The 25733-nt window shown below is 56.3% G+C and overlaps 1 protein-coding gene across 2 annotated transcripts in view; it reads left to right on the top strand.

The window, feature by feature from the left end:
• Nucleotides 1-25733, top strand: part of RELL1 (RELT like 1) — a 64639-nt gene that overhangs the window by 31823 nt on the left and 7083 nt on the right. For both annotated transcript variants that reach the window (XM_055138700.1, XM_055138701.1), the window contains exons 2-6: nucleotides 73-291; nucleotides 3947-4018; nucleotides 11438-11495; nucleotides 14619-14855; nucleotides 19054-19192. In XM_055138700.1, coding sequence (XP_054994675.1) covers nucleotides 73-291; nucleotides 3947-4018; nucleotides 11438-11495; nucleotides 14619-14855; nucleotides 19054-19189 — 722 coding nt within the window. In that variant the 3' untranslated portion in view covers nucleotides 19190-19192. The remainder of the gene's footprint in view (nucleotides 1-72; nucleotides 292-3946; nucleotides 4019-11437; nucleotides 11496-14618; nucleotides 14856-19053; nucleotides 19193-25733) is intronic.

Genomic DNA, 25733 nt, shown 5'->3' with positions numbered 1-25733 from the left:
AGCATCCATCCCCCTTGGCTGCCGGGCGTCCCAGCCCCGGCTCTAACCCAGCCCTGCCTGGTTCTTCCGCAGACAATGGGGGCGGCCACACGCTGCACTCCAGGACGGAGACCACGCCGTCCCCCACGAACAACGGGGGCCATCCCGAGTACATCGCCTACGCGCTGGTGCCCGTCTTCTTCCTCATGGGTCTCTTTGGGGTTCTCATCTGCCACCTGCTCAAGAAGAAAGGCTACCGGTGCACCACGGAGGCGGAGCAGGAGATGGAGGAGGAGAAGGTCGAGAAGATCGGTACGTGGCCGGGATGGATGGCGTCAGGGGCGGGGAGGGGCCCCGGGACAGGAGGAGTCAACGGGGACAGTTTCTATCTCAAAGAGGCAAAACAACATCACGCGGGACACGCTGAACCAGGCTGCCCCTTCCTCACTCCCAGCCAAAGGGCATTTACCGCTGCTTGTCACCCGGGCAAGTCTTATATGCCTGGTTTTGAGGTGGAAGTGCAGGGAATGTATCGGGGGGCTCCTTCTGGCTCAGGTCAGTGCCTGGAGCACCGTATGCAGTGCCAGGGACCTAGCCAGGCTCGGCTCCCGTGCCCGGCAAGCGCTTTATCCCCTGTCCTGTTTCTCAAGCCCTGGAGAATGATTCTCTAACTCCGGCCCGATGAATACATACATGAGAGTAATCTCCAGCTGGTAGGATAATTGTGAAAGTAAGCTGCCTTTGGTGAGGGGCTGGAGAGAAAGCGCAGGGGGAGGCACTTACCTGCCTTGCACGTGCCTGAGACCAGTTAGAATCCGCGGCACTGTGGATGACCCTCTGAGCACTGCCAGAGTGATCCCCGAGCACAGAGCTGGGAGTAATCCCCGAGCATTGCCGACTGTGGTCCAGCTCCCATACCTGTCCCCTCGTGAAATGGATTTGGTGCTTGGCCTGCGGGACCACTCAGTAAATATCAATCCTTCCTCTGATTTTTAACGATAAACCCTTCTTTCCTTCCCTTGTTGTTTTTTCGTTGTAGCTCCCCAGGGTGCACGGGGTTTCGCCCATGCAGGGAGCTTGTGGGGTTCCAAGAGCCTCTGGGGTCACTTGGCTCCTGGGGCAGTGAGTGTGGGGGATGGCCCTGATGGCCTCGGTGCCTGTCAGGCAGGTGCCCGAGCCTTGAGCCCTCCTCACACCGGGACTGCGCGGCCGACAGATGGTCCCGTGACACAGCGACAGTGGCTCCTCGACTTGGCTTTAGTAAATAGAAACAAAGGAAGCAGCCGCCACAGCATTGGAAATTAATTGACTTAACTGCTGATAGCTGGCAAAATTTCAGTTCGCACTCATGGGAGGAAAGTGCCACTTCCTCCACGAAGCCCCGATGGCGAGAATTACACCCTGCAGCTCGGGCGCCAGCTGCTGAGTCTTCATCCTGGCAATCGGAGCAGGTCTGGCTGAATGCGCGCGTGAGGCGCCGGGGGTGGGAGCCCGGACCCCCACAGCGGAGGGGACCCTCTGCAGCCCCGCCTCGTGCCGGCCCCTGGAGTGACATTCTGAGAAGGGGGAAGGAAAAGTGAGACGGGGCTAGACCGTGCTCTGTGGTTTTACTTTAGCTGGGGGTGTGTATCTGTGAGCCTGGGGTTGATGGACGGGCTCATCCTGACCCAGCGGGACCAGCCCGAGAGGACTGGGGGCCCCGGGCTGCGTCACAGGGCCGCGCGCGTTCTCACGAGGAAGCGCTGAGAGACATCAGTTCTCTCCACCCAGGGCCTTCCCCGTCCTCTCAGAGGGGCAGTTCCTGCGCTGACCTTGGCAAGAGGCCGGGGGTCAGAGGGCAGCTTTTGTTCGAGAAGTGACATTGCTGGGAGGTGGCCGCTGAGGTGAGCGAGCTTCCTCATTCCCGGCCGGCTCGCTGGCCATCGCTTCTCCCGGCCCTGCTGACCTTTGAGGCAGGGCTCGAGCCCGGGTGCAGGATGAGTCATGTCCTTGCCGAGGGACAGACGAACGGAGAGCAGCGCCTCCTCCCGCACCCCGTCAGGCACCTCAGGAGAAGCCCCCTGGGAGGGGAGGCCCACGTCACACCACCCGTGGGCATCACAGATGTCACACACCTCCAAGTCTTCTCTGAGAAGCGGGGGGCCGGGGGGGTGTCTGAACCCTTCCTCCTTCTTTTCTTTCTTTCAAGTTTTTTTTTTTTTTTTCTTTTTGGGTCATACCCGGCGATGCACAGGGGTTACTCCTGGCTCTGCACTCAGGAATTACCCCTGGCGGTGCTGGGAATCGAACTCGGGTCGGCTGAGTGCAAGGCAAACACCCTACCCACTGTGCTATCCCTCCAGCCCTTTTAAAGGTTTTTTTAAAAAATTATGAAATATTAAGGCACTGTGATTTACATGGTTATCCATGGTTCGAGTTTCAGGGGTAGAACGTTCCAACCCCAATCCCACCACTCCTGTCCACTTCCTCCACCAGTGTCCCTCAGTGCCCCTTGGCAGACACACTTTGGAGTTTGGGTGCTGTGGCTTGGACCTCCTGCGGACAGTGTTGTTGCCGGCTCGTGGGTGGCGTGGGGTTGTGGTGTAGGCACATCCCACATGTGCTATGTGGATAGATATAAACTGCAGAGCCAACAGTCTTCCTTTTTTATTTTTATTTATTATTTATTTTTTTATTCCATCAAAATGCGCAGCTTGGTTCCTCCGTGGAGGTTTGAGTTATTCTATTTGTTAGTTTGCTTTTTTAGCGAGAGGCTCCATGGCAGTGCTCAGGGCTTACTCCTGGCTCTGTGCTCCGGGCTCATTGTTGTCCATGCTCAGGGAACCCTATGCATTTTTGAACCAGCGTCGGCTGTGTGCGAAGCAAGCAACTTAACCCGTACTATCTCTCGGGCTATTGAAGCTTTTCAAGGACTGATGCCCTATAGAGTCTCTCAAGGCGTAGAGTCTATGGGCAAATAGGCAGATAGGCACGGTGAGTGTTCCCGTCATTCGGAAGCATATTGAAATGATGGGAACACCTTGGAAACATGGGCAGAAACTCAAGCTGTGGGGGAAAAGTATTTAATAATATCCTTTTGTTTTGTTTGGGGGCCATACCTGGCAGTGCTCAGGGCTTAAGCTCGGAGATCACTCCTTGAGGGCTCAGGGGATCAGGTGGGATGTTGGGGATTGAACCTGGGTCGGCACATGCAAGGCACCCTATGCCCTGTACTACCACCCTGGCCTGACTTTATATTATAATTACATTGTATTAATTATATTATATTATATTATATTATATTATATTATATTATATTACTCCAGGGGAAAGAGAAGTGGAGGCGGTGTTGTGTCTCCTTCCACTCTTTTTGGGTCACACCCTGGGCTGGAGCAATAGCACAGCGGGTAGGGCGTTTGCCTTGCACGCAGCTGACTGGGTTTGATTCCTTCGCCCCTCCCAGGGAGCCCGACAAGCTACTGAGAGTATCTCGTCAGCACGGCAGAGCCTGGCAAGCTACCTGTGGTGTATTGGATATGCCAAAAACAGTAACAAGTCTTACAATGGAGACGTTACTGGTGCCCGCGCGAGCAAATCAATGAGCAACTGGATGACAGTGACAGGGTCACACCTGGCAATGCACAGGGGTTACTCCTGGCTCTGCATTCAGGAATTACTCCTGGCAGGCGGTGCTCAGGGGACCATATGGGATGCTGGGAATTGAACCTGGGTTGGCCGCGTGCAAGGCAAACACCCTACCCGCTGTGCTATTGCTCCAGCCCCTCCTTCCATTCTTGCTTTTGCCTTCCTCCCCAGGCCTTAAGGAGTGAGGTCGCTGTCCGGGGTGGAAAGATGGGACCCTGCTGACCCCTCATGCGGGGTCTTGGGCAGTTAGCGCCCAAAGGCAGGAGGCCCGGGCTTGTGGGCCGGTCGGTCGCTGCCGGATGGTCTCAGGCGGGGACCCATCCTCTCCTCCCTTCTCTTCCAGAACTCAACGACAGTGTCAACGAGAACAGCGACACCGTGGGGCAGATCGTCCACTACATCATGAAAAACGAAGGTACGGATGACGGCCTCTCCGGGGACCGGACCGTCGTGTTCCCACCTGGCCTGACAAAAACCCGCTCCGGGCATCTGTGTCGGGGTCGGTCTGCGGGGTCCCCTCGGTTCTCTCTGACCTTGATTGGCAGCTTTGTCCACGGGAGCCCAGAGGAGTTTTTCCAGTGCGGCCCCTGGCGCTAGGGCCGCACGGTGGCCAGGAGGGCCCAGCTGTGCCTGGGAAGGAGGTTGGTTTGTCTCCAGGTCTTGTTCTTCCCCGCATTCCGGCACCGCAAGGGCCGTGGTCCCTCCCGGCACTGCAGACCCCTGCTGCGGGCTGTGGTCCTCCTCAGGCGGGAGCCCCCCTTCCTGGGCCCCCAGGAATGCTGTGGATGAAACCCACGTAGACAAATCCACCACGGTGGGCTTCTCCCTGGGCTTGAGGGGTCCCCGAGTCCTGCATGGAGGATTCGCACAGGAATCCCGGACGCTTCAGTCTTCCCGGCTGACTGTACAGGTTAAGTAGGTGGGTCCGGGTTCCGGCCCCATGTCCAGGCCGCTCATCTCACCATTGTCTGGTGTCATTTGTCCTGTCCCTCGATGCCCGGTCCAGGTGAAGTCGTCCTGGTCCTGTCCCTGTGCTGTCTGCCCAGCTCCCTCATACGGGGGCCTTGTCCTTGTGCTGTTCTCCGTCCGCTGTGTGTGCTCTTGGTCTGGGCCCTGCAGCTGGGACCCGGTGCCCCGTGTCCCTGTGCTAGGGCCACTGCTCGGGGCCTCTGTAGCTGTGTCCACAGCTGCCTGTCCCCGCGGCTTGCTTTGCATGTAGGTGAGACTTCCTGCTGTCCTGCTGTCCGTGTGGACACAGGTGAGGGGGAGGGAGCACCTTGGCCGGGGCTTCCTTTGATCTCCTTAGCTATTGGGACTAGGTGACCTGCGCTTTTGTTTTGCTCTTTGTTTCTTGAAAAAAATTTAAATGGAATTTTATCAGTGAGGTAATGTCAGCTCACAACACTATGTTCCATTTATTTTTTTGAAACTGGAATTATTTATCTCCACCCCAGACCCTTTTTATGAGTCACCGTCAGAGACACTGTTACTAAGTTATTCATGGTTGGGTTTCAGTCACACAGCGTTCCAACACCCAGCCCTCCGCTCGGGCGCATTTCCCACCACCAGGGTCCCCAGCTCGCCCCCAACCCACACCCCACACCCCCACCCACACCGCATCCCCCCACCCCCCACCCCTACCCCACACCCCACACCCCACATCCCACACCCCACACCCCACACCCAGTCTTCCTCTATGGCTGACAATTTTCCTTCCCCCCCATCTCTCTCTCTCTCTCTTTCTCCCCCCCCTTTCAGCACTTTACCTCCTTTCCGCACTCAGTTCTTGTTCAGAATATCATTCAACTGTCATTGTCATAATGGCCCCTTCTCTGGCCTAACTGCCCTCCACGCCCCCCCCCCCCCACCCACACACACATAACTGTGGCAAGCCTCCAACCATGGGCCAGTCCTCCTGGCCCTCGTTTCTACTGTAGGTGACCTTTCTGACCTTTCTGGCAGGCCAGAGCTAAATGACCAGTTAATTATCTAATTTCCCTGGGCCCCCTCGCATCCACTCCAGCGTGAGTGACGGCTTCAAACGTACAGTCAGTGGCTCAAGCACATTCCGGAGGTCGCACTGCCTTAGCCGTGGCTTCCTGTGCTCACCCTGGCTGGCACTCCAGACTGAAGTGCTCCCGGGGGCCTCCCTTTGGTCGGGGGCTCACACGCGCCTGGTGTAGGCCCAAATCACCCCTTGGTTGAGCTGTCAGGGCCCCCCCTCTCATGTGAGCAGGTGCAGGGATTCAGCTGATGGCCTGTGGTTTGTTCTGCCCGCACCTTTCACTGTCGGGGGTTTAAGGATGTCTCCCTCTGCGATGGATTTAAACCCCATGTTTTCGAATGAAGGGTTCCTTGATCTAGGTTTATTTTTGGTGGTGGTTGGGGTTGTGTGTGTTCTGGAGGCCACCCCTGGTAATGCTCAGAGGTTACTCCTGGCTTTGCATGCAGGAATTAGTTCTGGCAGTGCTTGGGAGACCATTTGGGATGCCAGGGATCGAACCCAGGTCGACTGCATGCAGGGCAAGTGCTCTCCCCACTGTCCTATCGCTCCAGCCCCAGGTGGAGTTGAATCTTGGAGCTATAGGTGTGTGAGCTCACTTCATCCTCGAAACATGCCTCTGAGTGTGCTCTGGTCATACCCACTTTACAGATGGGGCAATGAAGGCGCCACGGGGCCTGTTGGCAGTGTTTGCGAGCAGCCCGACCTTGGTCTCTTTCAGCCAGGCTGCTCTGCTGCTGCTCCTCTAAGTCCGCAGCTTTCCGTGCCCACAGGCTGTCAAACCACTAAGCAGGTTAAACAGAAGGAGGAAGAACAACAGCATGGGACCCGGGTCCTTGGGTTTGGGTGCCTGATTTTCAGAGGCCGGCCCGCGGGGTTGACGTGGGCGAGGCCATGCTCAGATGCTGGCCCTGTGTGTTTCTTCGGCATAAGTAGGTGACTCGTCACTCACGCCCGAAATACGCGCAGAGAGTCTTGGCCGGCAGCAGTGTCAGCTGTGGGGCTGACCACCCTCCATTGTTTCTGCAGCGCCTGGTGCCTGGTGCCCGTGGGCCCCGCCCCACTCCGGGCCGTGGCGTTCGGGGAGCAGGAGGCTTTGGGGACCGTGTCGGAGAGCCGGGAGAGCCGGAGCAGCTGCCCCGTGCGTGCGTGCTTCACGAGGCTGGCGGCTGACAGCTGAGCCCTGGAAGCAAGTCGGCTGTGCGAACTTGACCCGCGGCCAAGGCGCAGTTCGCTCCCTGTGGGCCGAGGCCCATGTCAGACTTTCCAGGACTCGCGGCTGCAGGCGCTGCTGCCTTTGCATCTTGCTGCCGAGAAACAGAAGCGACTTGCCCACCTCACCCCTCAGGGTCAGAGTCTGCAGCCACCTGTGTGCAGGGAGGGAGGGGGGAGGGGAAAGAGGGAGGGGGGAAGAGAGAGGAGAGAGAGGGTGGGAGAGAGATAGAGGAGAGAGAGAGAGGGAGGAGAGAGGAGAGACAGAGAGAGGGAGGAGAGAGAGAAGAGAGAGGAGAGAGGGAGAGAGAAAGGAGAGGGAGAAAGAGAGGGGGGAGGGAGGAGGGAAGAGAGAGGAGAGGGGGAGGAGAGGGGAGAGAGAGAGAGAGGAGAGGGAGAGAGAGAGAGAGAGAGAGAGAGAGAGAGAGAGAGAGAGAGAGAGAGAGAGAGAGAGAGAGAGAGAATACTTTCCCTGGGGAGTGGGCAGACAGCCGGGCACCCTCGGAGAGCACCGTAAGTGACCCTCCGCCAGTCTCCCAGCTGCCTGATGCGCCCCGCCCCGCCCCGCCCCATGGCGCCCTGTTTGCAGATGAGGAAACAGCCCGGTGAGGAAGAAGCCCCCAGGGTCCAGAGTCCGTGTGGGGTGTGGTAGTCAGATGCCAGCCCGGCCCCCTCTCTCCCCACAGAGAAGCGTGTGGGCGACACTTGCTAACTTTCTCACCTCTGCACAGAAGGAGAGCAGGCATTGTTCTTCCTCCTCCTCCTTCTCCTCCTCCTCCTCCTCCCCCTCCTCCCCCTGCCCCCCACCTGCCGCTTTGGGTGATGGATCACTCCTGACAGTACTCGGGGGGGACCACATGGGGCTCTGGGGATTGACCCCGGGCCGGCTATGCTCGAGGCCAGCACCCTGCCTGCCCCATGTTCTTTTCTCTCTGAATGGCGGCCTTCTCCGTGGGAAAGGTGTCATTTCACGCCCACGAGGCCGATGACCTGAGGCTGTTCAGGTGAACCCTCCGACACCGGCTCCCTCCCTCGGGGTCGTCCTCCAGCTCCCTGTGGTCTCACCGGTGCTCAGTGGCCTCCCTGGCTTCTCTGATCTGCCCAGACACCTTCCACCGGAAGCCTCACCAGCTTCCCCTGCGCTGAATGGCACCTTCGGGAGTGCCCATCCCCCACCCCTAGCCTTGTTGGGTGTGACCCCATTACCGCCTCGCCACTAGCACCCCAAAAAATCAGACGTTAGCAAATTGCAGCCGGTTCATTAGACATGGTTGAGGGTAATTTAACCAAAAGAAAACAAGTCCTGAGTATGCCATGATATAATTTTTTAAATTTATGCATTAAATGATTGCGATCGAGTATGAAAAAAACTTAAAGGAAGAACATGAAGTCCAATCGGTCTGTTCTCTTTTCCCCATGTTTATTTAGGTTTCCTTTGGGTGTAGTTAACGTGTACTAAAACATACGTGTATTTGTTTTAGTCCTCCTTCAGGAGGGACCAAAGCAGGCGGGGCACTTGCCTGGCACGTGGCCAATCTGGGTTCAATCCCCAGCACCCCATACGGTCCCCAGGTCACCGCCAGAAATGATCTCTGAGCTCAGAGCCAGGGAGTCAACCCTGAGCACTACTGGGAGTGGCCCCCCAGCAAAAATATAATTCCCAAAAAACCACGGTCAGGGACATAGTCCTCACATGTAGCTTTGCCTCTTTGCTTGGGCGGACGGGATCCTTTTTCATCTGTTCCAACGGTTTGTGGCTTATGGCTTCTGTGTGGGTCCTGGGGGCGGCAAATTAGGCTCCTGTAGTTGTGCGTCTCTCCAAGGGGGCCCGTCTCAGCAGATCTGCACCCGCCTGGCTTCCTTGCTGGTCTCTAGGCCGCTGCCTCCCACTCATCGGTCCGAGCAGCGCTGAGGTGGAGAGCGCGTGGTGGGTGGTCCTTGGGGCGTCCTTACCCTGTGTGGGAGCTCGAGGGTCCGCCGTGATTCCACCACCAGGCTCCTCTGCCAGGTCCTCACACCGTCCGGGGGAGGAGCGGTCAGGAGGACTCTGATCGCCTCCCCGGAGCCCTGGAGTACGCATGGTGGCCGTGTGGCATTCTTATCTTGGGGCCCGATTCATCTTCTGACATAAAGGATTCCTTTATGAGCTGCTATCATCACTGAGTAGGTTTCTAAAACTTGCCTAATGATTGGGCAAACACGGTGATGAACAATGAAGCCGTTCATCTGGGCTGGAGACTTGGACAGTGCGGGAGAGGTGGGTGGAAAAAGACACGGGCCTTGTGCCCATCTCTCCTCAGCCCACCCCCATCTCTCTCCGGCCCCTCAGTCTCTGCATCTGTGAAATGGGAGCGATAGTCCGTGGCTGGGTTAGGATTGTTGGTGCACAGCAGGCAACACAAATCAGTGAAAACCAAAGCTAGGCTTCAGGGATGATGCCCGGGGTGTCAGTAATCTTCCTGGGACCAGTTACGCTCCGAAGGAGGCCGTGGTGGGCATACCTTTCCCCTGGCAGCTGTTCGAGCTTCTGTTCGTGAACAGCTGCTCTTCGAACCAGGCCGTGACTCTGTCTGGGTGCCTTTCCCGGTGACCGTTTCCCCTCTGCCCTGTTGACAGTGTGGACGTCTGGTAAATGACGGCCTAGTGCGACGGCAGCTGGAGATGATTGTGTGTTCACTGAAGTCTTTCTCGCAGGGAGAAGGGCTCTTCTGAATGCTGTCATTTGGCCGTGTTATGACTGTCATCATCTTGTGGTGGGGGGACGGGAGCACTGGGCCTAGACTCCTCTGGCGGACGGGTGCATGGCTGCTGCGTGGGCGGGGGGCTTCCGGTGGGCTCCCGGAGTCTTGCTCGGGAAAAACACTGTGTTTAGAAGTGCACTGGGGCATTCATGGTCTGGAAGGGCAAAAAAAACTTTACTGTGGGGAAGACTTCAGATAGAGGCAGGTGGGGTGGTTGGGGAGGGGGTGTTCTTTCCGAGGTGCTCAGGCTCGTTTGAGGCGGGAGAGTGTTGCTCGTGACTCAGCTTGTCCCCAGCCTACCCCGCAGTGTCAGAGGTGAGACTCTGGTCAGAGGTCAGAGGTCAGAGGTGAGGGGCTGTCTCCAGGACCATACCTCGTGATGCTTGGGGTGATGTTGTATCAGGGATTAAACTGAGGTTGGCTGCATGCAATCCCTGCATTATCTCTCAGATCCTAAATTTAATTTCGAAAGATTGAGAAAAACTAACAAACTAATTGCACTTATCGATTGGTGTTAGCAGTTAACTTGTCACACTTAACTGACCATACTTACAGCATGGGTGTCGAAACGAGTTAATGTTCATCTCCAGGCAGATCATGTGAGGTGGTAAAGGCGAAATGTTTGTGTTGGTTCACACGGTAAATAGTGACTTTTTAAAATTCTTGCATCTCTTGAGCATTCACTGTAGCTAGTCTTGAGAACTGCGCTTTGAAAGTCAACGGGAAGTTAGGAGTCAGGGGTAGCATTTGGCTTTGCCCGTTAACTGTGTAACAGCAGCAGTCATTTCACTCTCTTCCTCAGAGCCTGAGCACCCTACAGGTGGTCGAAGCACTCTTACATGTGTGTGTATGTGCATGTGTGCATATGGAAACGTATGGATCTGGATGTGTATGCATGAATGTGTATCTGTGCATGCATGATCTCAGTGATGTGTGTATCTGTGTGTGCATTCATGTATATGTATATCTGTGAGTGCGTGCATGCATGTATCTGTACATGTAGGCCTGCCTTTGTTTCTTTGTGTACATGCATGTGTGTGTATTTCTGTTGTACATATATTTCCCTGTATACATGCATGAGTATCTGTGTGCATGCTTGTGTGTGCATTCATGCATCTATGTGTATCTGTTGCATGCAGATTTCTGTGCGTATTTTTGTGTGTCCATGCGTCTGTCTGTCTGTCTGTCTGTCTGTCTCTCTCTCTCTCTCTGTGATAGGGATTCAGAAATTTGGACTCAGTTTGCTCTTGTTGATAGCCTGACATCCCCCTCCTTCCATCTACACAATAGAACTTTTAATACACATTAAAAGTCTAACTCAACATATATTGTGTTTTGTGTGTGCATATTGCTTAACTTCCGTGTGAAGAAATTTAAGACCTCAGGCCGGAGTTCAGGCCTCGTGCGGTCCTGCTGCAGAGCTGGGCTGACGGGCCCTCCTGGGGAGTCCGCCCTCCACAGCCCTGATGAAATGCGGTGTAAACTGAGTACTTCACGGGTGAGCAGAGCTTAGGGCTGGGTATTTGGGGATAAACAAGTGATTGAGGCATAGGTCTCTTGGGACATGCGGTCTTCAGTCCATATTCAGCAAGGTCAGAGGCAGTAGAGCGATGGCATGGCTGTGTCCCTGTGTGTAAGGGAAGAGACGTCTGGATGGTGTGTGGGGCCGATGTTTCGGAGCAGAGCTCTGTAGCGCATCTCGTTCTGTGCCCAAGCCTGCTCCTCACGCCGAATCCCTGCCTGGGGAGAGTCACGGGTGCCACGTTGTGGGTTGCCCGGGAAGACCCTTCCCTGCTCCCGAGCCCAGGACTTCATCGGTGCTGACTCTAGGTCACCTGTCTTACTAACGCTGCTTAATTCCTTTTCATTTTTTCTTTAGCCAACGCGGATGTCTTAAAGGCCATGGTGGCAGATAACAGCGTGTGCGACCCTGAAAGGTGGGTACTTCCCCCACGCCCCCATTCTTTCCTGGACCTGGTTTCCCAGCTTTGGCACGAGTGGCATTTGGGCTGGAGCGCCCTTCGCCGCGGAAGCGGCCCAGGCACCGTGGGATGGTCCCCAGCTTTCCTGCCTCGGTGCCGCAGCCCACGGAACCCCCATGCGTGCTCAGTGGCCCCAGGAGGCAGCAGAGCCCAGTCCCTGCTGTAAGGGACAGTGGTAGAGCCAGTGGCAGCGTGGGGACTGGGCCGCTATGGCCTTCTCCCCCCAGCCGCCTCTCCGGGTGTGAGCTAGTGGGCCGTTCTGAGCACAGCCCCCATGGCTATGGGAGGAGATCCCCGTAACACCCGCCCCTTGGGTTATTGTGAGGATGTAATGCACCTTCCACGATCCCTGATAGGTATGCGTGTGCGCGCACACACCCCACACACACACACACACACACACACACACACACACACACACACACAGAGCCCGGCAGGCTGCTCTGGGGGCACCTGCTAAGTTCTGTTTTTATTTCTTTATTTTTTAAATTTTTATTGCAAGGTGAAGCGTGTGTTTGATTGCTGGGATGACAACCCCAGTGCTCAGCTGTTGTGTTGTGACCACTTGTAGCTCCCAGTTGCCCCTCCTTCGTCTCAGAGAGCTTCCTTTCTCTGCAGGCTCTCACTTCTAAGGCAAGGAGAGTGTCCACTGGGAACTGGGCTGGAATCGGGAGGAGGGCCTCGGTCTGTCAGTCTGCTGGACCACACTGCCCAGGAGGCCTCATGATGGCCAGCAGGAGGCGCTGTAGGGAAAGGGCCGGTTTCTTTGCTTTCTGTGGTCATCCTGCAGTATTTATGTATAATTTTTTCATATGCTCTTTTTTACATGAAGACATCTTGACTCACTAAGTTCTCCACAGTTGACTTTTAGGCATTCCAGCACCAGTCCCACCGCCAGAGTCTGTGTCCCTCCACCAGGGGTCAGGGCCAGTTTTGCAGACCCAGTGCCCCGAGCCAGGCAGTGGCCAGCCAGCAGAGCAGGGACAGAGATGCTCGTAGGACAGGTGGGGCATGGCTGGGAAGGTCCGGCATGGCCTGGAGCGCCCTGTGTGTGGACAGGACCAAGGAGGGCCATGAGGCCCCCAAAGACCAAGTGCCTTGGCAAGGACACCCCGAACACTTCGGCCTGAGCACACATCGGATAAACTGGAGGGTCCGCCGGGACCTGCTGGGGGCTGTTGTCTGTCCCCCATCCCCAGGCACAGGAGCAGAGTGACTTGGCCTCTGTCCCCATAGTGGCCCAGTCCCCATGCTGCCACTGGCTCTGGCCGTCACGCCCGTCTCTGCCGAGTGATGAATGGCCGTGGCTGACTGACTCAGCCCCAGAGGGCGCATCGGCTGGACGTGGGGTCCCCTCTACCTCCAAAGGCCTCTGCGGGGCGTTTCCGGCCCTCTAAAGGGCATCCCTAAAGGGCACCAGAGGACCGGCTGTGCCACTCCTCACCAGCTGTGGCCTCAGGACGCTGTGCCTTGAGGCTGCTGGTGTGGCTGGGACAGGCCCTCCGTCACTTGGAGTCCGTCTCCAGTCCGTAATGGGCCACTGCCCGGCCAGCTATGCTTTTTCTCCTTGTCCTTTTCCCGGGGACCAGGGCCTTCTCCGGCGCGTCTGGAATAGCCCGCCCGGCCCTACTCATTTGTGCTTTTTATAGCCTGGATCGCCGGACTGTTTCCTTTCCGGTGATCAAAGTGACCTCAGAACTTTCCAGATTGCTGATCCATGTGCCCTTAGCTGTGTAACCTCAGGCAAGTGACCAAACTGTCTGAGCCCCAGTAGGAGGAAGTGGATACCCTGCTGTGAGGCTTTGTAACCGCCAGGTGCGGACAACGGATGGATAGGGGAAAGCGGATGGATAGGGGAAAGCGGGGCTTAGAAGGCTGTTTGCTGCTCCTGTGACTACCCTTATCAGCATAAGCATTTCTCTGGAATGTCACTTTTTTTGTTGTTTGTTTTTGCTTTTTGAGTCACACCTGGCGATGCATAGGGGTTAGTCCTGGCTCTGCACTCAGGAATTACTCCCGGCGGTGCTCAGGGGACTGTATAGGATGCTGGGAATCAAACCCGGGTTGGCTGTGTGCAAGGCAAACACCCTCCCCGCTGTGCTATTGTGCTATTGCGCTATTGCGCTATTGCTCCAGCCGGGAATGTCACTTTTGATATCGTGACTTAAAAGCTTTCTTCATTTGCTCTGATCATTACCAGGTTGTGTGCTTAGTCTCTTCCCCCACCTTCCCCCCACCCCACACACAAACTTCCTTGATGGCTGTCACTGGCACATCTGCTGCTGTGATAACTGGCTTGCACGTTTGGTTACTGGAAGTAACTTACATGGCCCAGGACACGTGGCCCATGTACGGTGGGGGCCTCGGATGGAGTTTAGTTCCCCACGTTTGCAAGGCAGGTGCTTTGCCGGTGAACTACAGCCCCTGGCCCCTGAATTGACGTCTTTGTAGGTGCAGTTTTTGTTTTTGGTTTGGGGGACCCCTATCCGCAGTGCTCAGAGAGAAGAGCACTGTGGCTATGCACAGCATGCACCCCAGTCCATTGGGTGACCCCCCCAGCCCTAAGTAGCCAGGCCCAGGCCATCTGACACTTGCTCAGGGTTTCAGGTTTCCTCTGCTTTCATGCAGCATTTCTCTGCTTAGAGGTCCAGGCGGGCACTCAGCAGCGGGGGAGGGAAGCGCCTGCCCGCATGAGGAGGGAGAACAGTCATTTCGATGGCATTTGCCTCGCACACCTCCAGCCCGGTTCGGTCCCCAGCACTCCACGTGGTCTCCCAAACCCGCCGGGAGTCATCTCTGAGCTCAGAGCACTGCCGGGTGTGTCCCAGAAACCAGAACAGGAAAATTAAAACAAGAAAAGAATCATCCTGCTTTAGACGGCGCCGTCGAAGCGGGTGTATTTCCCGCCGCTCAGTTCCCGCGCGCACGGTGCACCTTTGCAGGGCTGGCAGCCTCGCCTGCAGGGGGCGTGCGTGTGCAGTGCCGCCGGTGCTGCTGCGGGGACCCTGCGCGGGTGCCCGGGCAACCGCCACGTCACCACACCACGTCACCACACCTGCCTCTTCTCCTCTCCCGCAGCCCCGTGACGCCCAGCACTCCCGGGAGCCCGCCCGTGAGCCCCGGGCCCCTGTCGCCGGGGGCCACGCCGGGGAAGCACGTCTGCGGCCACCACCTGCACACGGTGGGCGGCGTGGTGGAGAGGGACGTGTGCAACCGGTGTCGGCACAAGCGCTGGCACTTCATCAGGCCCGCGGCCAGGTCCAGAGAGGCGCGCCCGCGGCGGCAGGGCGAGGTCACCGTGCTCTCGGTGGGCAGGTGAGTGCGGGGCTCGGCTCTGGGAGGAGGGCGGGGGGCAGTCACACCCGGTTAAAGAGAGGCCGTGACCCCCTAAACCGAGGGTCAGGGTAGCTCTCTGGGCTTTATGCTTGAGCTTTGACTTGGGTTTGGGGTTACACTGGGGCTGTTCCTGGCTCCCTGCTCGAGGTCGCTCCTGGTGGAGCTTCAGGGAACCGGGCCGGACGGTGCCGGGAGTGGAAGCCGGGCCCCTGGGAAGCACGGCCTCTGTCCCACTGGGCTTCCTCGCCCGCTCGGACTCCTGCCTTGCCCACCCCCCCACGCCCCACCTCGGAGGAGAGTCCTGGGGCGCAGTTGCAGGGTTGGACGGTGGGTGTACTCACGTAGGCGAGGGGACCGCCTGGGGTCACAGAGGGAGAAGGGCTGCAGGGGTTAAGGCTCAGGCCTTGCCTGCAGCCCAGCCCTGGTTTGATCCCTGAGCACCACCGGGAGTGATCCCTAAGCATAGTGCCAGGAGAAAACTCTGAGCATCGCCGGTGCGGCCCTAATCCCCTGTTCCCCCCAGAATAGGGGGAAAAAGAAAAAGCACAGGAATGGCTGGGCAGAAAAGAGGGCTTGACTGGCATGAGGACAACCGGAGATGGGAACAACTTCAGTTGGGAAGGATGTCCAGCAGCTTCGAAGAAAGGGAGTCAGTGGGGGGTGAGGGGGCTCTGGGCTCATGCCCAGCAGAGGTGGGGAGGGAGAGGGAGAGGGAGAGGAAAAGGAAAAGAGAGAGGGGGGGAGAGAGAGAGCCTAGTTGAATATTAAAATACAACTAGATTATGTGTAAGTGACACCTTATACATAATTTACTTGTTTTCCAGGAGGGAGTGAGGTATCACTGTCACTGTCATCCCGTTGCTCATCAATTTGCTCGAGTGGGCACCAGTAACGTCTCCATTCATTGTGAGACTTATTGTTACTGTTTTTGGCATATTGAATACGCCATGGGCAAATTGCCAGGCTCTTCTGTGCGGGCGAGATACTCTCGGTAGCTTGCGGGGCTCTCCGAGAGGGGTGGAGGAATCGAGCCCGTTCTGCGTGCAAGGCAAATACCCTACCTGCTGTGCTGTCGCTCCAGCCCAGTAGAGAGAGGTATACAACTAGATTCGGTATAAGTGACACCATGTACATAATCTAGTTGTTTTCTAGGAACCTCATATGTTTTCATGCGGGAGACAGGTGTGTGCACAGTTGAGGAACATACACTGAACATATAACCCATGTACAGAACATGGGGAAACATGTCTCCGGGAGTGTGTGTTTATCTGGTCAGGAGAGCGGAAGCTGGATCAAGACGGGCTGTCCTGCGCGGTGTCCGAGGCCTTCCCTGTCCAGCCGGGCCTGGACTCCTCAGAGCAGAAGTTGTTCTCAAGGGTCCGAGTTGTCCCCATCAGAGCCAATAGATGCAGGAGGCGGCTTCTCCTGGGGACAGGTTGTCACACTCACACCGCCAGCCCTGGGCCGGTCTGCTTCAGCTTCTCCCAACCCCGAGAGTCCTTCTAAGTCTTCAGGGGGAAGGAGAAGGGGCCAAGCTGCAAACAGACTCAATCATTTGGCCTCCCCGCTGCCCTGGGGGCCTGCTAGGGAGCTGGTAATGCCATCCAGCCGCTGGCCGGACCCCACTGGCCAGCCCCTGCCGTGGACCCGCCCTCTGCTGAATCTTGGGCTCCAACGCCACATGGCCTTGAGCATCCACTCCCTCTGACTCACGTAGGCAGTGCTCTCACCACACTCACGTCCGGGCCGGTTTCTGGTGGTGAGAGTAAAGGGTCAGCACGTGCGTGCTAGAGCCAGCATTCAGAGTGGATGTTTCCCCTCGCCTTGTCCCTGGACTGTCCTGTCCACTCCGGAAGACCTGAGGCACCGGCCTCGCAGGTGTCCCGCCACTGGCGCTTACAAGCCACAGTTCCTGCTTCCCCCTCTAGAAACAGGGCGGACAGGCACTTTCTCACCTTCTATTGCTCTGGAGACCCTCCCGAGAGCAACTTCCACGAAGGGCGTGGGTCAGTTTGGGGGCACGGACCCCACTCCAGAACGGTGGGGCCCCTGGTGGGCTGGGGCCCGGGGCAGCTCGCAGGAGGGCGTGTGCCTTGGAGGTGTGAGGCCCTGGGTTGGATCCTCTGAACTGCGAAACAAAGAACAAACAAACAAAGGAGGACGAGAAGCAGCGTGGGCAGTTTCATCCGCCTGCCTCTCCGTGCTGGCCATGCAGGCAGAGCAGGGCCCGGCCGTGGCCACGCTGTTTCTTATTAAGAACGGAGTCACGGGGATTTGTGAATGCAGAATGCAAGGAGAAGCCCTCGCTTGTTCGCACAAAGGGTGTTTTGTTCGCTTCAAAAAAATTGCTGAAATGCCCGACTCAGGCCCAGCCCGGGTCTCCCGTGGCCCCACGCGGCTGCCTTCCGTGGTGTGTGACCGCGGGGGTCTGGTCACGTACCAGAGCCTTCGAAGAGAGACAGATGAGCCCTCAGCTTCTGCCCATCCTTCCCTCACGCCCTTAGCGCGCCCTTAGATCTCAGCTTGGGGTTGGCTTGTTTGTGGAGACCAAGAGGGTGAATTTGCATTTAAGAGTTTAAAGGTTGAAATTATAGAGTAGAACTGGAGAGTTGATCCCAGGACGGAATCCAGGACCTCCTGAGGTGTGCGGGAAGACAGAGAAGTCTTTAACTTCTCTCCTGATCTTTTGTTTTGTCTTGGGGGCCACACCCAGCGATGCTCAGGGCTTTCTCCTGCCTCCACTCAGGATTCAGTCCTGGCAGGCTCAGGGGACCACCTGGGGTTCTGGGGATGAACCGAGCGCCCGTGACTTCTCTCCTGACCTTTAACAGTGACTCGGCCCCTCGCCTCCTTCTCGCCCTTCACCCTCCCCGGGAGCCCTGGCCGCGGAGCTTGCCGAGGGCCACACTCCTTCAGTGTGATGCTTCACCTGTGCGCGCACACCAGGGCTCACGCTTCCTGGAACGGACACCCTCCTGCCTCTTAGTTGCCGCGTGTGCTGGGCGTTTGAGACCAGTTTGGGCAGCCAGTTGAGCTGCGTGATCACATTAAGCACACGTGGGTCCCTGGGGATTTGAACTCAGGCCCACATGCGTGCAAGGCAGGCCGCAGCAGCCCCTGCACTCCCCTTGGGTAACTGTGAATGGAAATATTTTCTGACTTCCTTAAATCTTTGCTCGAACGCCTAAATTTGCTTGGAAAGGAAACAGAGACAGATTAGAAACTAGATACAAAAACTCTAGACTGGAGGGTTGGTTTGTTTGCTTGTTTTGTTACGGGGCGGGGGGTAAGGGGGCACGCTGCACCCCGAGTGGTGCTCAGGGCTTAGTCCTGCTCTGGGGTCAGGGGTCTGTCCTGTGGGGGCGCGCTGGGGGTCGTAGGCTGTGTGGGGATCTGCTGCATTGAAGGCAAGTGCCCGAAGCCCTGGGCGGTCTCCAGCTCTGAAACCCATGCTTTGCTTGCCGGCAGCCCCGGGTTCAAGCCCAGGTGTTGCCAGGAGATGCTCCTCCCCTCCCCCGCGCCCTGGCGGAGTGTGGAGCGGGGTGCAGCCTCTGAGCCCCGCTGGTCCTGAAACAACAGCAAAGCCCAGTCGCTCACTGCTGCTGCCCCATGTGTGGCGGTTACCCTGGCTGTGCGGGCCGTGCGGGGCCTGTGGTCAGCAGCCGTCTGTGGTCCAAACCACCGAAGTTCAAGCCCATTATTGCAAACCACAGGTCTGAGGCTGGTCAGTTCCTGTGTCCCATCTCCCCAAGGCCTTTCTCATGCTCTGACATCAGCAGAGCCTGTGATGGGCGGGCTTGACCGGGAACGGCGCGGGAGAGGACAGCGGCTGGGCGGCCTGTCCCTCTGCCGGAGAGGGTGGTTTTTCATGCCCACTGAACGTTTCGGTTTTGGGTTTTGGTTTGGGGGCCGCAGCTGGCTCTTCTAAGGCTTGCTCCCCCTTTCTTTGCGCTCAGGGATCACTCCTGGCGGGCTTGGGGGATATACAGGGTGTCAGGGATTGAACCCGGCCGCATGCACGGCGAGTGCTGTACTATTTCTCTAGCCCTTCGCCCGCTGAGTTGGGGACTGAGTTTCTCTGGCAACCCCTAGGTGCACGGTGGGTGTCGTATTCGCTTAGAGTTCTCGTGTCCTGGCACGGCGTGACCTTCAGGGCCTCTCTCCCCCCGCCCCCCAGGTTCCGTGTCACCAAGGTGGAGCCCAAGGCCAGCCAGAAGGAGCGGAGAAGTCTGATGTCCGTGGCCGGAGTGGAGAGCATCAATGGGGAGGTGCCCGTGACGCCCGTGAAGAGAGAGCGCAGTGGCACCGAGTAGCAGGTGAGGGGCGCCCTGGGGCGCGGGCACGGGCGCGGAGGTCCTCCAGCCTCTCTGGGCGGCGCGGGCCAAGGACGTGGAAGGCTGTCCTGAGCTCGGGACCCGGGGACTGGGCAGGGTGCCCTGTCTGTCGGGAGGCTGAGGCTGCAGGTAGCGGGGAGGCAGGATGACTTTGGGGCCGGGTGGGAGGGTGGGAGGGTGGGGAGTGAGTCAAACACCTGTGGGCTTGCTCCAGGGCGGGTGGGGGCCGAGCAGTGCTGCTGTGCTGTTGGCAGCCCGGGCAGACGTGGACGCCCCGAGGCCGGAGCACCGCCAGCCTTGCATTGTTGGCAGCTGGTGGGTTTCCTTCAGACAGTCGTGCCGACCCACCCGAGGTCACCTTGGGGCATTTCTGGACCCTGCTGTCTTGTTGTGGTGACTTATCCAGGGCTGGAGCAACGGCCAGTGCTTTCTCCTCCACTGAGCTGGAAGCCAGTTTGTTTTTAGAAAGAATGAGGTTCTGTGATTTTATGATACTGTGAGTTTCTCATGCACGTAAGTCTGCTTTTTTTTTTTTTCCTTTATGTGCCAGGGTTCTGAGATCAGCCTCTTCCATGGAGGAAGCATACTGGTTCCAACAGCTATTTTAAAGCAATTTGAAAGTGAGAGTGAGTGACAGTGATGGTGGGAGGGCTCACTCTGGATGTGTGCTGCAAGTGGGCAAAGGACCAGGCACGATGGCCTCTCAGTATCTGTATTGCAAGCCAGAATGCCCCAAAGTAGAGAGAGTAAGAAGGAACGTGCCACCATGGAGGCAGGCAGGGGGTACGGGGTAGGGTAGGGGGATGAGGGGGTGGCAGGAGGGAAACTGGGGACATTGGTGGTGGGAAAGGTACACTGGTGGAGTGTAAAAAACTAAAGCACACGCCGAGGGGCGTGTGCACTCGCGGGCTCTCCGGGCGGCTCTGTCTCACCGCCCACGTTCGGTGCTCTGGAACCGCTGTGTGTGCTGTCGATCAAGGGCAGGCGACGGAAGAAAGAAGGCCAAACTGGTTGCTCGATCAGTTTATTTCATTCTCTCGCTCTGCTTCTCTCCGGACTCTGGATCTCTGGATCTGGCCTCTCTCTCTTCCCTGGTTTCTCCGTTTCTCCTCCTACTTCTCTCTCCCACCTTGCCCTCTAGGCTACACCCAGCCAGGTAGCAAAATCAACATAAGAAAGCCCTTCCTGAGGGCAGGGCATTCCAAAGCCCTTCCTGACTCTTAAGGCTTTTTTTCTTTTCCTTAGTCCAAACACTTATTAACATCTTAATACTAGTTATTTTTGTATGAACATAGCAAGAGATACATTGAGGCTTGCGAGGCAGCTCTCCTGGCAACATCTTGCCACCGGCTCAGACCACAGCACTCAGGCCAGATTAATCATTCCTCACCCTAGCAGGGTCCAAATCTAGCTATCACTGTTTGGATCATGACAACATTTGTCCATGATCAAGCTCTTAACTTATAGTTAAGCATTAGGCACCTTGGCCAGGCCCATCTCAATGCCAGGGTAGCACACAACTCACCGCTTGCCCTGGGTCCTTCTCGTCCCTCGTCGGGACCCTGCTTTTGGGAGTGCTAGGAAGTAAGGGCAGCTGAGGCTTAGGTTGAGAAAACAGATGCCCAGGAAGAAAATATCATGTAGAGTCAAATGACATAAGGTTACAAAAGCATAGCATTTGCTAAGTCTTCCTGTGCCCATACAAAAAGGACATTGCTCTGAATAAACTATGCAAAGGACTAAAGGAGAAGAGAAAAATAATGTTTACAAGTCAACAGAACACTAAAAAAGAAGTTACAAATAAACAAAGAGGAATGGGAGCACTATAATGGGAGTAAACCCAATAAACCTAAACTACCTGAGGCTATGTTATTCTACAGTGGAGGATGGGTGTTGAAACACTGTATGACTGAAACACAGTCAGTCATGAAAGCTTTGGAACTGTGTATCACAGTTAATTCAACTTAAAAATCGTCTAAAAACATTTATAATAGAATTTTATATACAAAAAAAATTTTATATACAAAAAAAAAAGCAACAACAGGGCTGGAGTGATAGCACAGCGGGTAGGGCATTTGCCTTGCACGCAGCCGACCCGGGTTCGATTCCCAGCATCCCATATGGTCCCCTGAGCACCGCTGGGAGTAATTCCTGAGTGCATGAGCCAGGAGTCACCCCTGAGCATTGCCAGGTGTGACCCAAAAAGCAAAAAAAAAAAAAGAAATTAGAAGAGTGAAAGCAGGAGTGGATGCTGGGCAGTTTTAATTTTGAAGGTAGCTCTTGGACAAAAGACCCCCAGAGCCACGACAGTCACGTGCTGTTGGCTCAGCTGCATCTCCCCCCTTCCTCCCACCCTCTCTTGTGGTTGGGGGGGCACAGGTGTGCTCAGGCTCCGGGAGCTGCAGTGCAGCCTCAGAGCCTGCAGGGCACGGGACTGGGGGGGAACGGGGCAGGGTGGCGTCGGCGAGTGGTACCCGCGCCCACTCACCCTGGGCCCTGGCAAGGGTTTCTGCCATGCCTGGCTCCCTGCGTGGCAAATGGCATTTCCTCAACGGCTCTGGGGCCCGGTGCTGGAGCGTGAGAAACACTCGTCACTGTACGTGGATTCATTCTCCGTCTCTGGCTGAGTGGGGGCGGGGGGGATGTGAGGCTTTTGTCTGTTCGGTTGTTTGGTTTGGGGCCTCTCTGCCCCTCCCTCCCCCCTGCCCCCATGGTGCTCAGTCCCAGCTCTGTGCTCAGGGCTTGCTCTTGGCTCCGCTGGGGTACCAGGGATTGAACCTGGACCTCCCACACACAGCGCGCATGCTCAGCCCGTGGGAAGCCGTGTGGGCTGCACTTGCTTTTGTTTGGGGCCATACCCAGCAGTGCTTCCGACTCGGCCCGGTGGTCTCTCCCAGCAGACCACATGCAGTGCCAGGGAAGGCACCAGGGGCTGCCCCGTGCAAGCAAGGCCTTACCTGCTACACAGGACCTTTGACCCTCTTTTTTATTTGTTTTGCTTTTCTTTTTTTTATTTGAGCCACACCCTGCGGTGTTCAGGGCTCTGTCTGGGCCATGCTCACAGGATGTTCTGTGGTGCCAGGGTCCGGCCTCGGCCAGCCACTCTCCAGTCGAGCGCCCTTCCTGACAAAGGCCACGGCCTCCGCCATTCTCACAGAACTGGTGCCCCCGCCCTGCCAGGCTCCTGTGACTAGCAGCCTGTGCTCGCCTTTTTAAATCTGTAGTACAGTTTACCTGGTGGCATCCTTGGTCTGGGACATCACGTAAAGCTCAAGCGTGTGGTTTGGCCTCTGCAGACACAGCGTCAGGATCCCGAACAGCCTCTCGCCAGATGCTGCTTTCTCACCTCATTACACTGTCACACTCGTCTGCCAACCCCCTTCCCTTCCATCATCATCATCATCATCCCTTTGATCATCGAATTTCTCGAGTCTCCATTTGTTCTAACCCTGAGATTTTAGAAGCCTCTCCTTACTCGTCCTTCCCAACAATGCCGCATTGGAGGCTCTTTCAGGGCCAGGGGAATGAGACCCAGCTTGGTTTTGGCATAAGAATGCACCGTGGGGACCTTGAGAGGCTCTCCCATGTGGGCAGGAAACTCCCGGTACTTTGCCCGGGTCTCTGGAGGGAGAAGTAGGCTATAAGATATCTCGGCCTCATGCTTCCGGGAGCTTGCTTTTAAGTCTCTGGACGCTGGCCATGGATGGGATTACACAGCGCTGGGGGACAGTCCCTGGGTGTGACTGCCTTGCTACTGGAAAATGGGAAATCTGGGCGGAGGAGGCCCAGTTCCGATCCGAGCAGCCTTGGAGGTCTCAGCCCCGGGTCCCACACACCTGGGTTCCTCTGCTGGTACCTTCATGCGTGAGGCTCGTCCGAACGTGTGGAGAGGGGCCTTGAAGCATGGCTGTGGCTAGGCTCCGGAGGTCTTTGGCTGCCCGGTACAGTGGGTAGGGTGTTTACCTTGCATGTGGCCAACCCGGGTTCCATCCCCCTGTGATGCCTGAGTCCCTAGGAGTGATCCCTGAGTGCAGAGCCAGGAGTAGAGCCCTGCGCACAGCTGGACGTGGCTCCCAAACTCAGAATAAATGAATGAATACATCGAAGTGTTTTGCTGGTCCATCAGCTCTGCTTCTCTCGCCCATGCTGGCTTTGCGGCCAGACTGGCCCAGGCCTTCCTTAGCGCCAGACTCGCGTCGCCGAATGCCTCTCCGAGTTCCCCAACCCACTCAGGATTCCTTCCTTTACTCTGCTGGAGGATTTCTGCCAGGATGCAAGTGTCCTGCGTCTGTGCCCTCCAGTGTGGCAGCCGCCGGCTCTCTAGGGCTACAAACACACTCGCTGGGCCCAGTGCAGTGTCAGGAGTAGACTTTGAGTCTGGACGATCTGCAGTTATTAACCACGGTTGGCTGCTGCCCGCCATGTCTGACCATGAGGTTCTTGGTCTTAGGCGTGGCGGTTCCCATTCCTTGGGTGCTGGTTTCCCTGCCCAGAGCGCCTGAGGAAGGGCTGGATGGCTTTGCTGTTAGAGACCCGGGTTCAAGAAGCAGTTCCTGTTTCCTGCTGTGTGAACTTCAACATATACTTTTTTCTCTGCGGGGGAGAGGGGAGGTGACGGGGGAGAGGGGGGTGACGATGTCCTCGTCTTTAACTCTGGAGTGACAGCCATCAACCCGGATACCCCGCTGTGTAGAACAGAGCCTCGGGCCCAGAGAATCGAAGCAACTGGGTTCCCAGCAGGAGCCCGGTGGGTCTGTCTGTCCTGGAAAGGAGGCAGGAAAGCGGGTCTGTGGTGGGGACCAGGCGGGCCCTGATGTGCGCGTCTCCTGACAAGCAGCAGACTCTGAAAACCCCTGGCCTTTGCAGGCGTTGGAAGCGTTCTTCCGAGTACTGATGGTTGGTGTGGTCGTTTCATGTGCTGCTCGTCCTCAAAAAGAGAATGAGGGTTGAGATGTGAGTTTCCAACTCAAGAAATCCTGTGATTTCCCCCCCCCCGCCCTTCCCCAGCTGGGGCCCAGGCCTCTGGTTCTGGACTGATGTGGGGATTTGTCCTAGCGGGAAGCTGGGGAGGCAGGAAGTCTGTCAGACTCCCTGGTCTCCTGCTCTCCCTTAGCATCGTGTTGTCCCCACCTGCTTCCCCGACAGGTGTTTTGTTTTAAATTTGGATTGTTACTCAGTGCTTGCTTTTTTTTTTTTTTTTTCCATTTTGGGTCATACCCAGCAATGCACAGGAGTTACTCCTGGCTTTACACTCAGGAATTACTCCTGGCAGTGCTGGAGAGGGACCATATGAGATGCTGGCACTCGAACCTGGGTCAGATGCATGCAGTGCCCTCCCCGCTGCCCTATCGCTCCAGCCCTCAGGGCTTGCTCTTACTTGACCTATTTTACTTACTTGAATAGATTCAAATATACAAAAGCAAATGTATATCTCCTCTTTTTTTGTTGTTTTTTTTTGTTTTTTGAATTAGACGGTTGGTACTGGGAAGTAGACTTAAGTTTTGTTTTGTTTTGGGGGCCACACACTTAGCGGTGCTCAGGGCTTACTCATGGCTCTGCACTCAGGGATCACTGCTGGTGGCCCTGGAGGACCATATGGGGATCAACCCTGGGCTGGCCTCTTGCAAGGCAAGTGCTCTCTGTACCGTGCTCCGGCCCCGTGGACTCAAGTTTTTTTATTTTTATTTTTTTGCTTTTTGGGCCACACCCAGCGATGCTCAGGAGTTACTCCTGGCTCTGCACTCAAGAATTATTCCTGGCAGTGCTTGGGGGACCGTATGGGATGCCGGGGATCGAACCCGGGTCGGCCACTTGCAAGGCGAACGCCCTACCCGCTGTACTATCGCTCCGGCCCCATGGACTCAAGTTTTTGAAATAGAAAGTTATTAAGACTGTGGAAGAATTTCTCACTCTCTCACAAATAAAACGTCCAGGGACCAGGGATGTGGTCAGGTGACAGACACCCTGAATGGGAACACGGGCCCCTCCGGCTGGACACAACCCTGGGTGTGGCCTTCAGAAGTGGAAAACCTGTTGATTGCTTCTGTCTTCTTTCCCGTGTCTTTTCATCCTTCTTCCCTGGCTCGAGTGCTTTTTGGCGGTCAGGTCTGTTGCCTTCTGCCTGATTTATTTTGGCAGTGCTATGAAAATGGCTTCTTTATTTTTTTTTCTTTTCACAGGGAATGTGTTTTTATTTCTTCTTCGAAGAATAAGCTTTTGTTCTTCAAAGTTAAACAAATCACATTGCTGCTGGCCTCCGAATGCCGCCACCTTGTCTTCACCATCACTGCTCTTTGGGTTTCCAGAAATGGTTCCGTAGCAGGCATTCACGGCACGTGTTTCTGGAGCTTTTAAAAAATTCCTTCAAAAAAAAAAAGAGTGTGGTGTGGAAAACACTGGTCTGGTATTCTGCCGAACAGTGTTACTGCCCGAGCATGCTTTTTTTTTTTTTTTGAGGGGGTGTTCATTAAATTATGTATTCAATCTATTTTCTCCACTTTTTAAAGAGTCAATTAAATTTTTT

Source organism: Sorex araneus, chromosome 5 (genome assembly GCF_027595985.1).
Source record: "Sorex araneus isolate mSorAra2 chromosome 5, mSorAra2.pri, whole genome shotgun sequence".
NCBI lineage: Eukaryota > Metazoa > Chordata > Mammalia > Eulipotyphla > Soricidae > Sorex > Sorex araneus.
The sequence above is the reverse complement of the archived record's forward strand: the minus strand, read 5'-3'. Positions and strand labels throughout refer to the sequence as shown.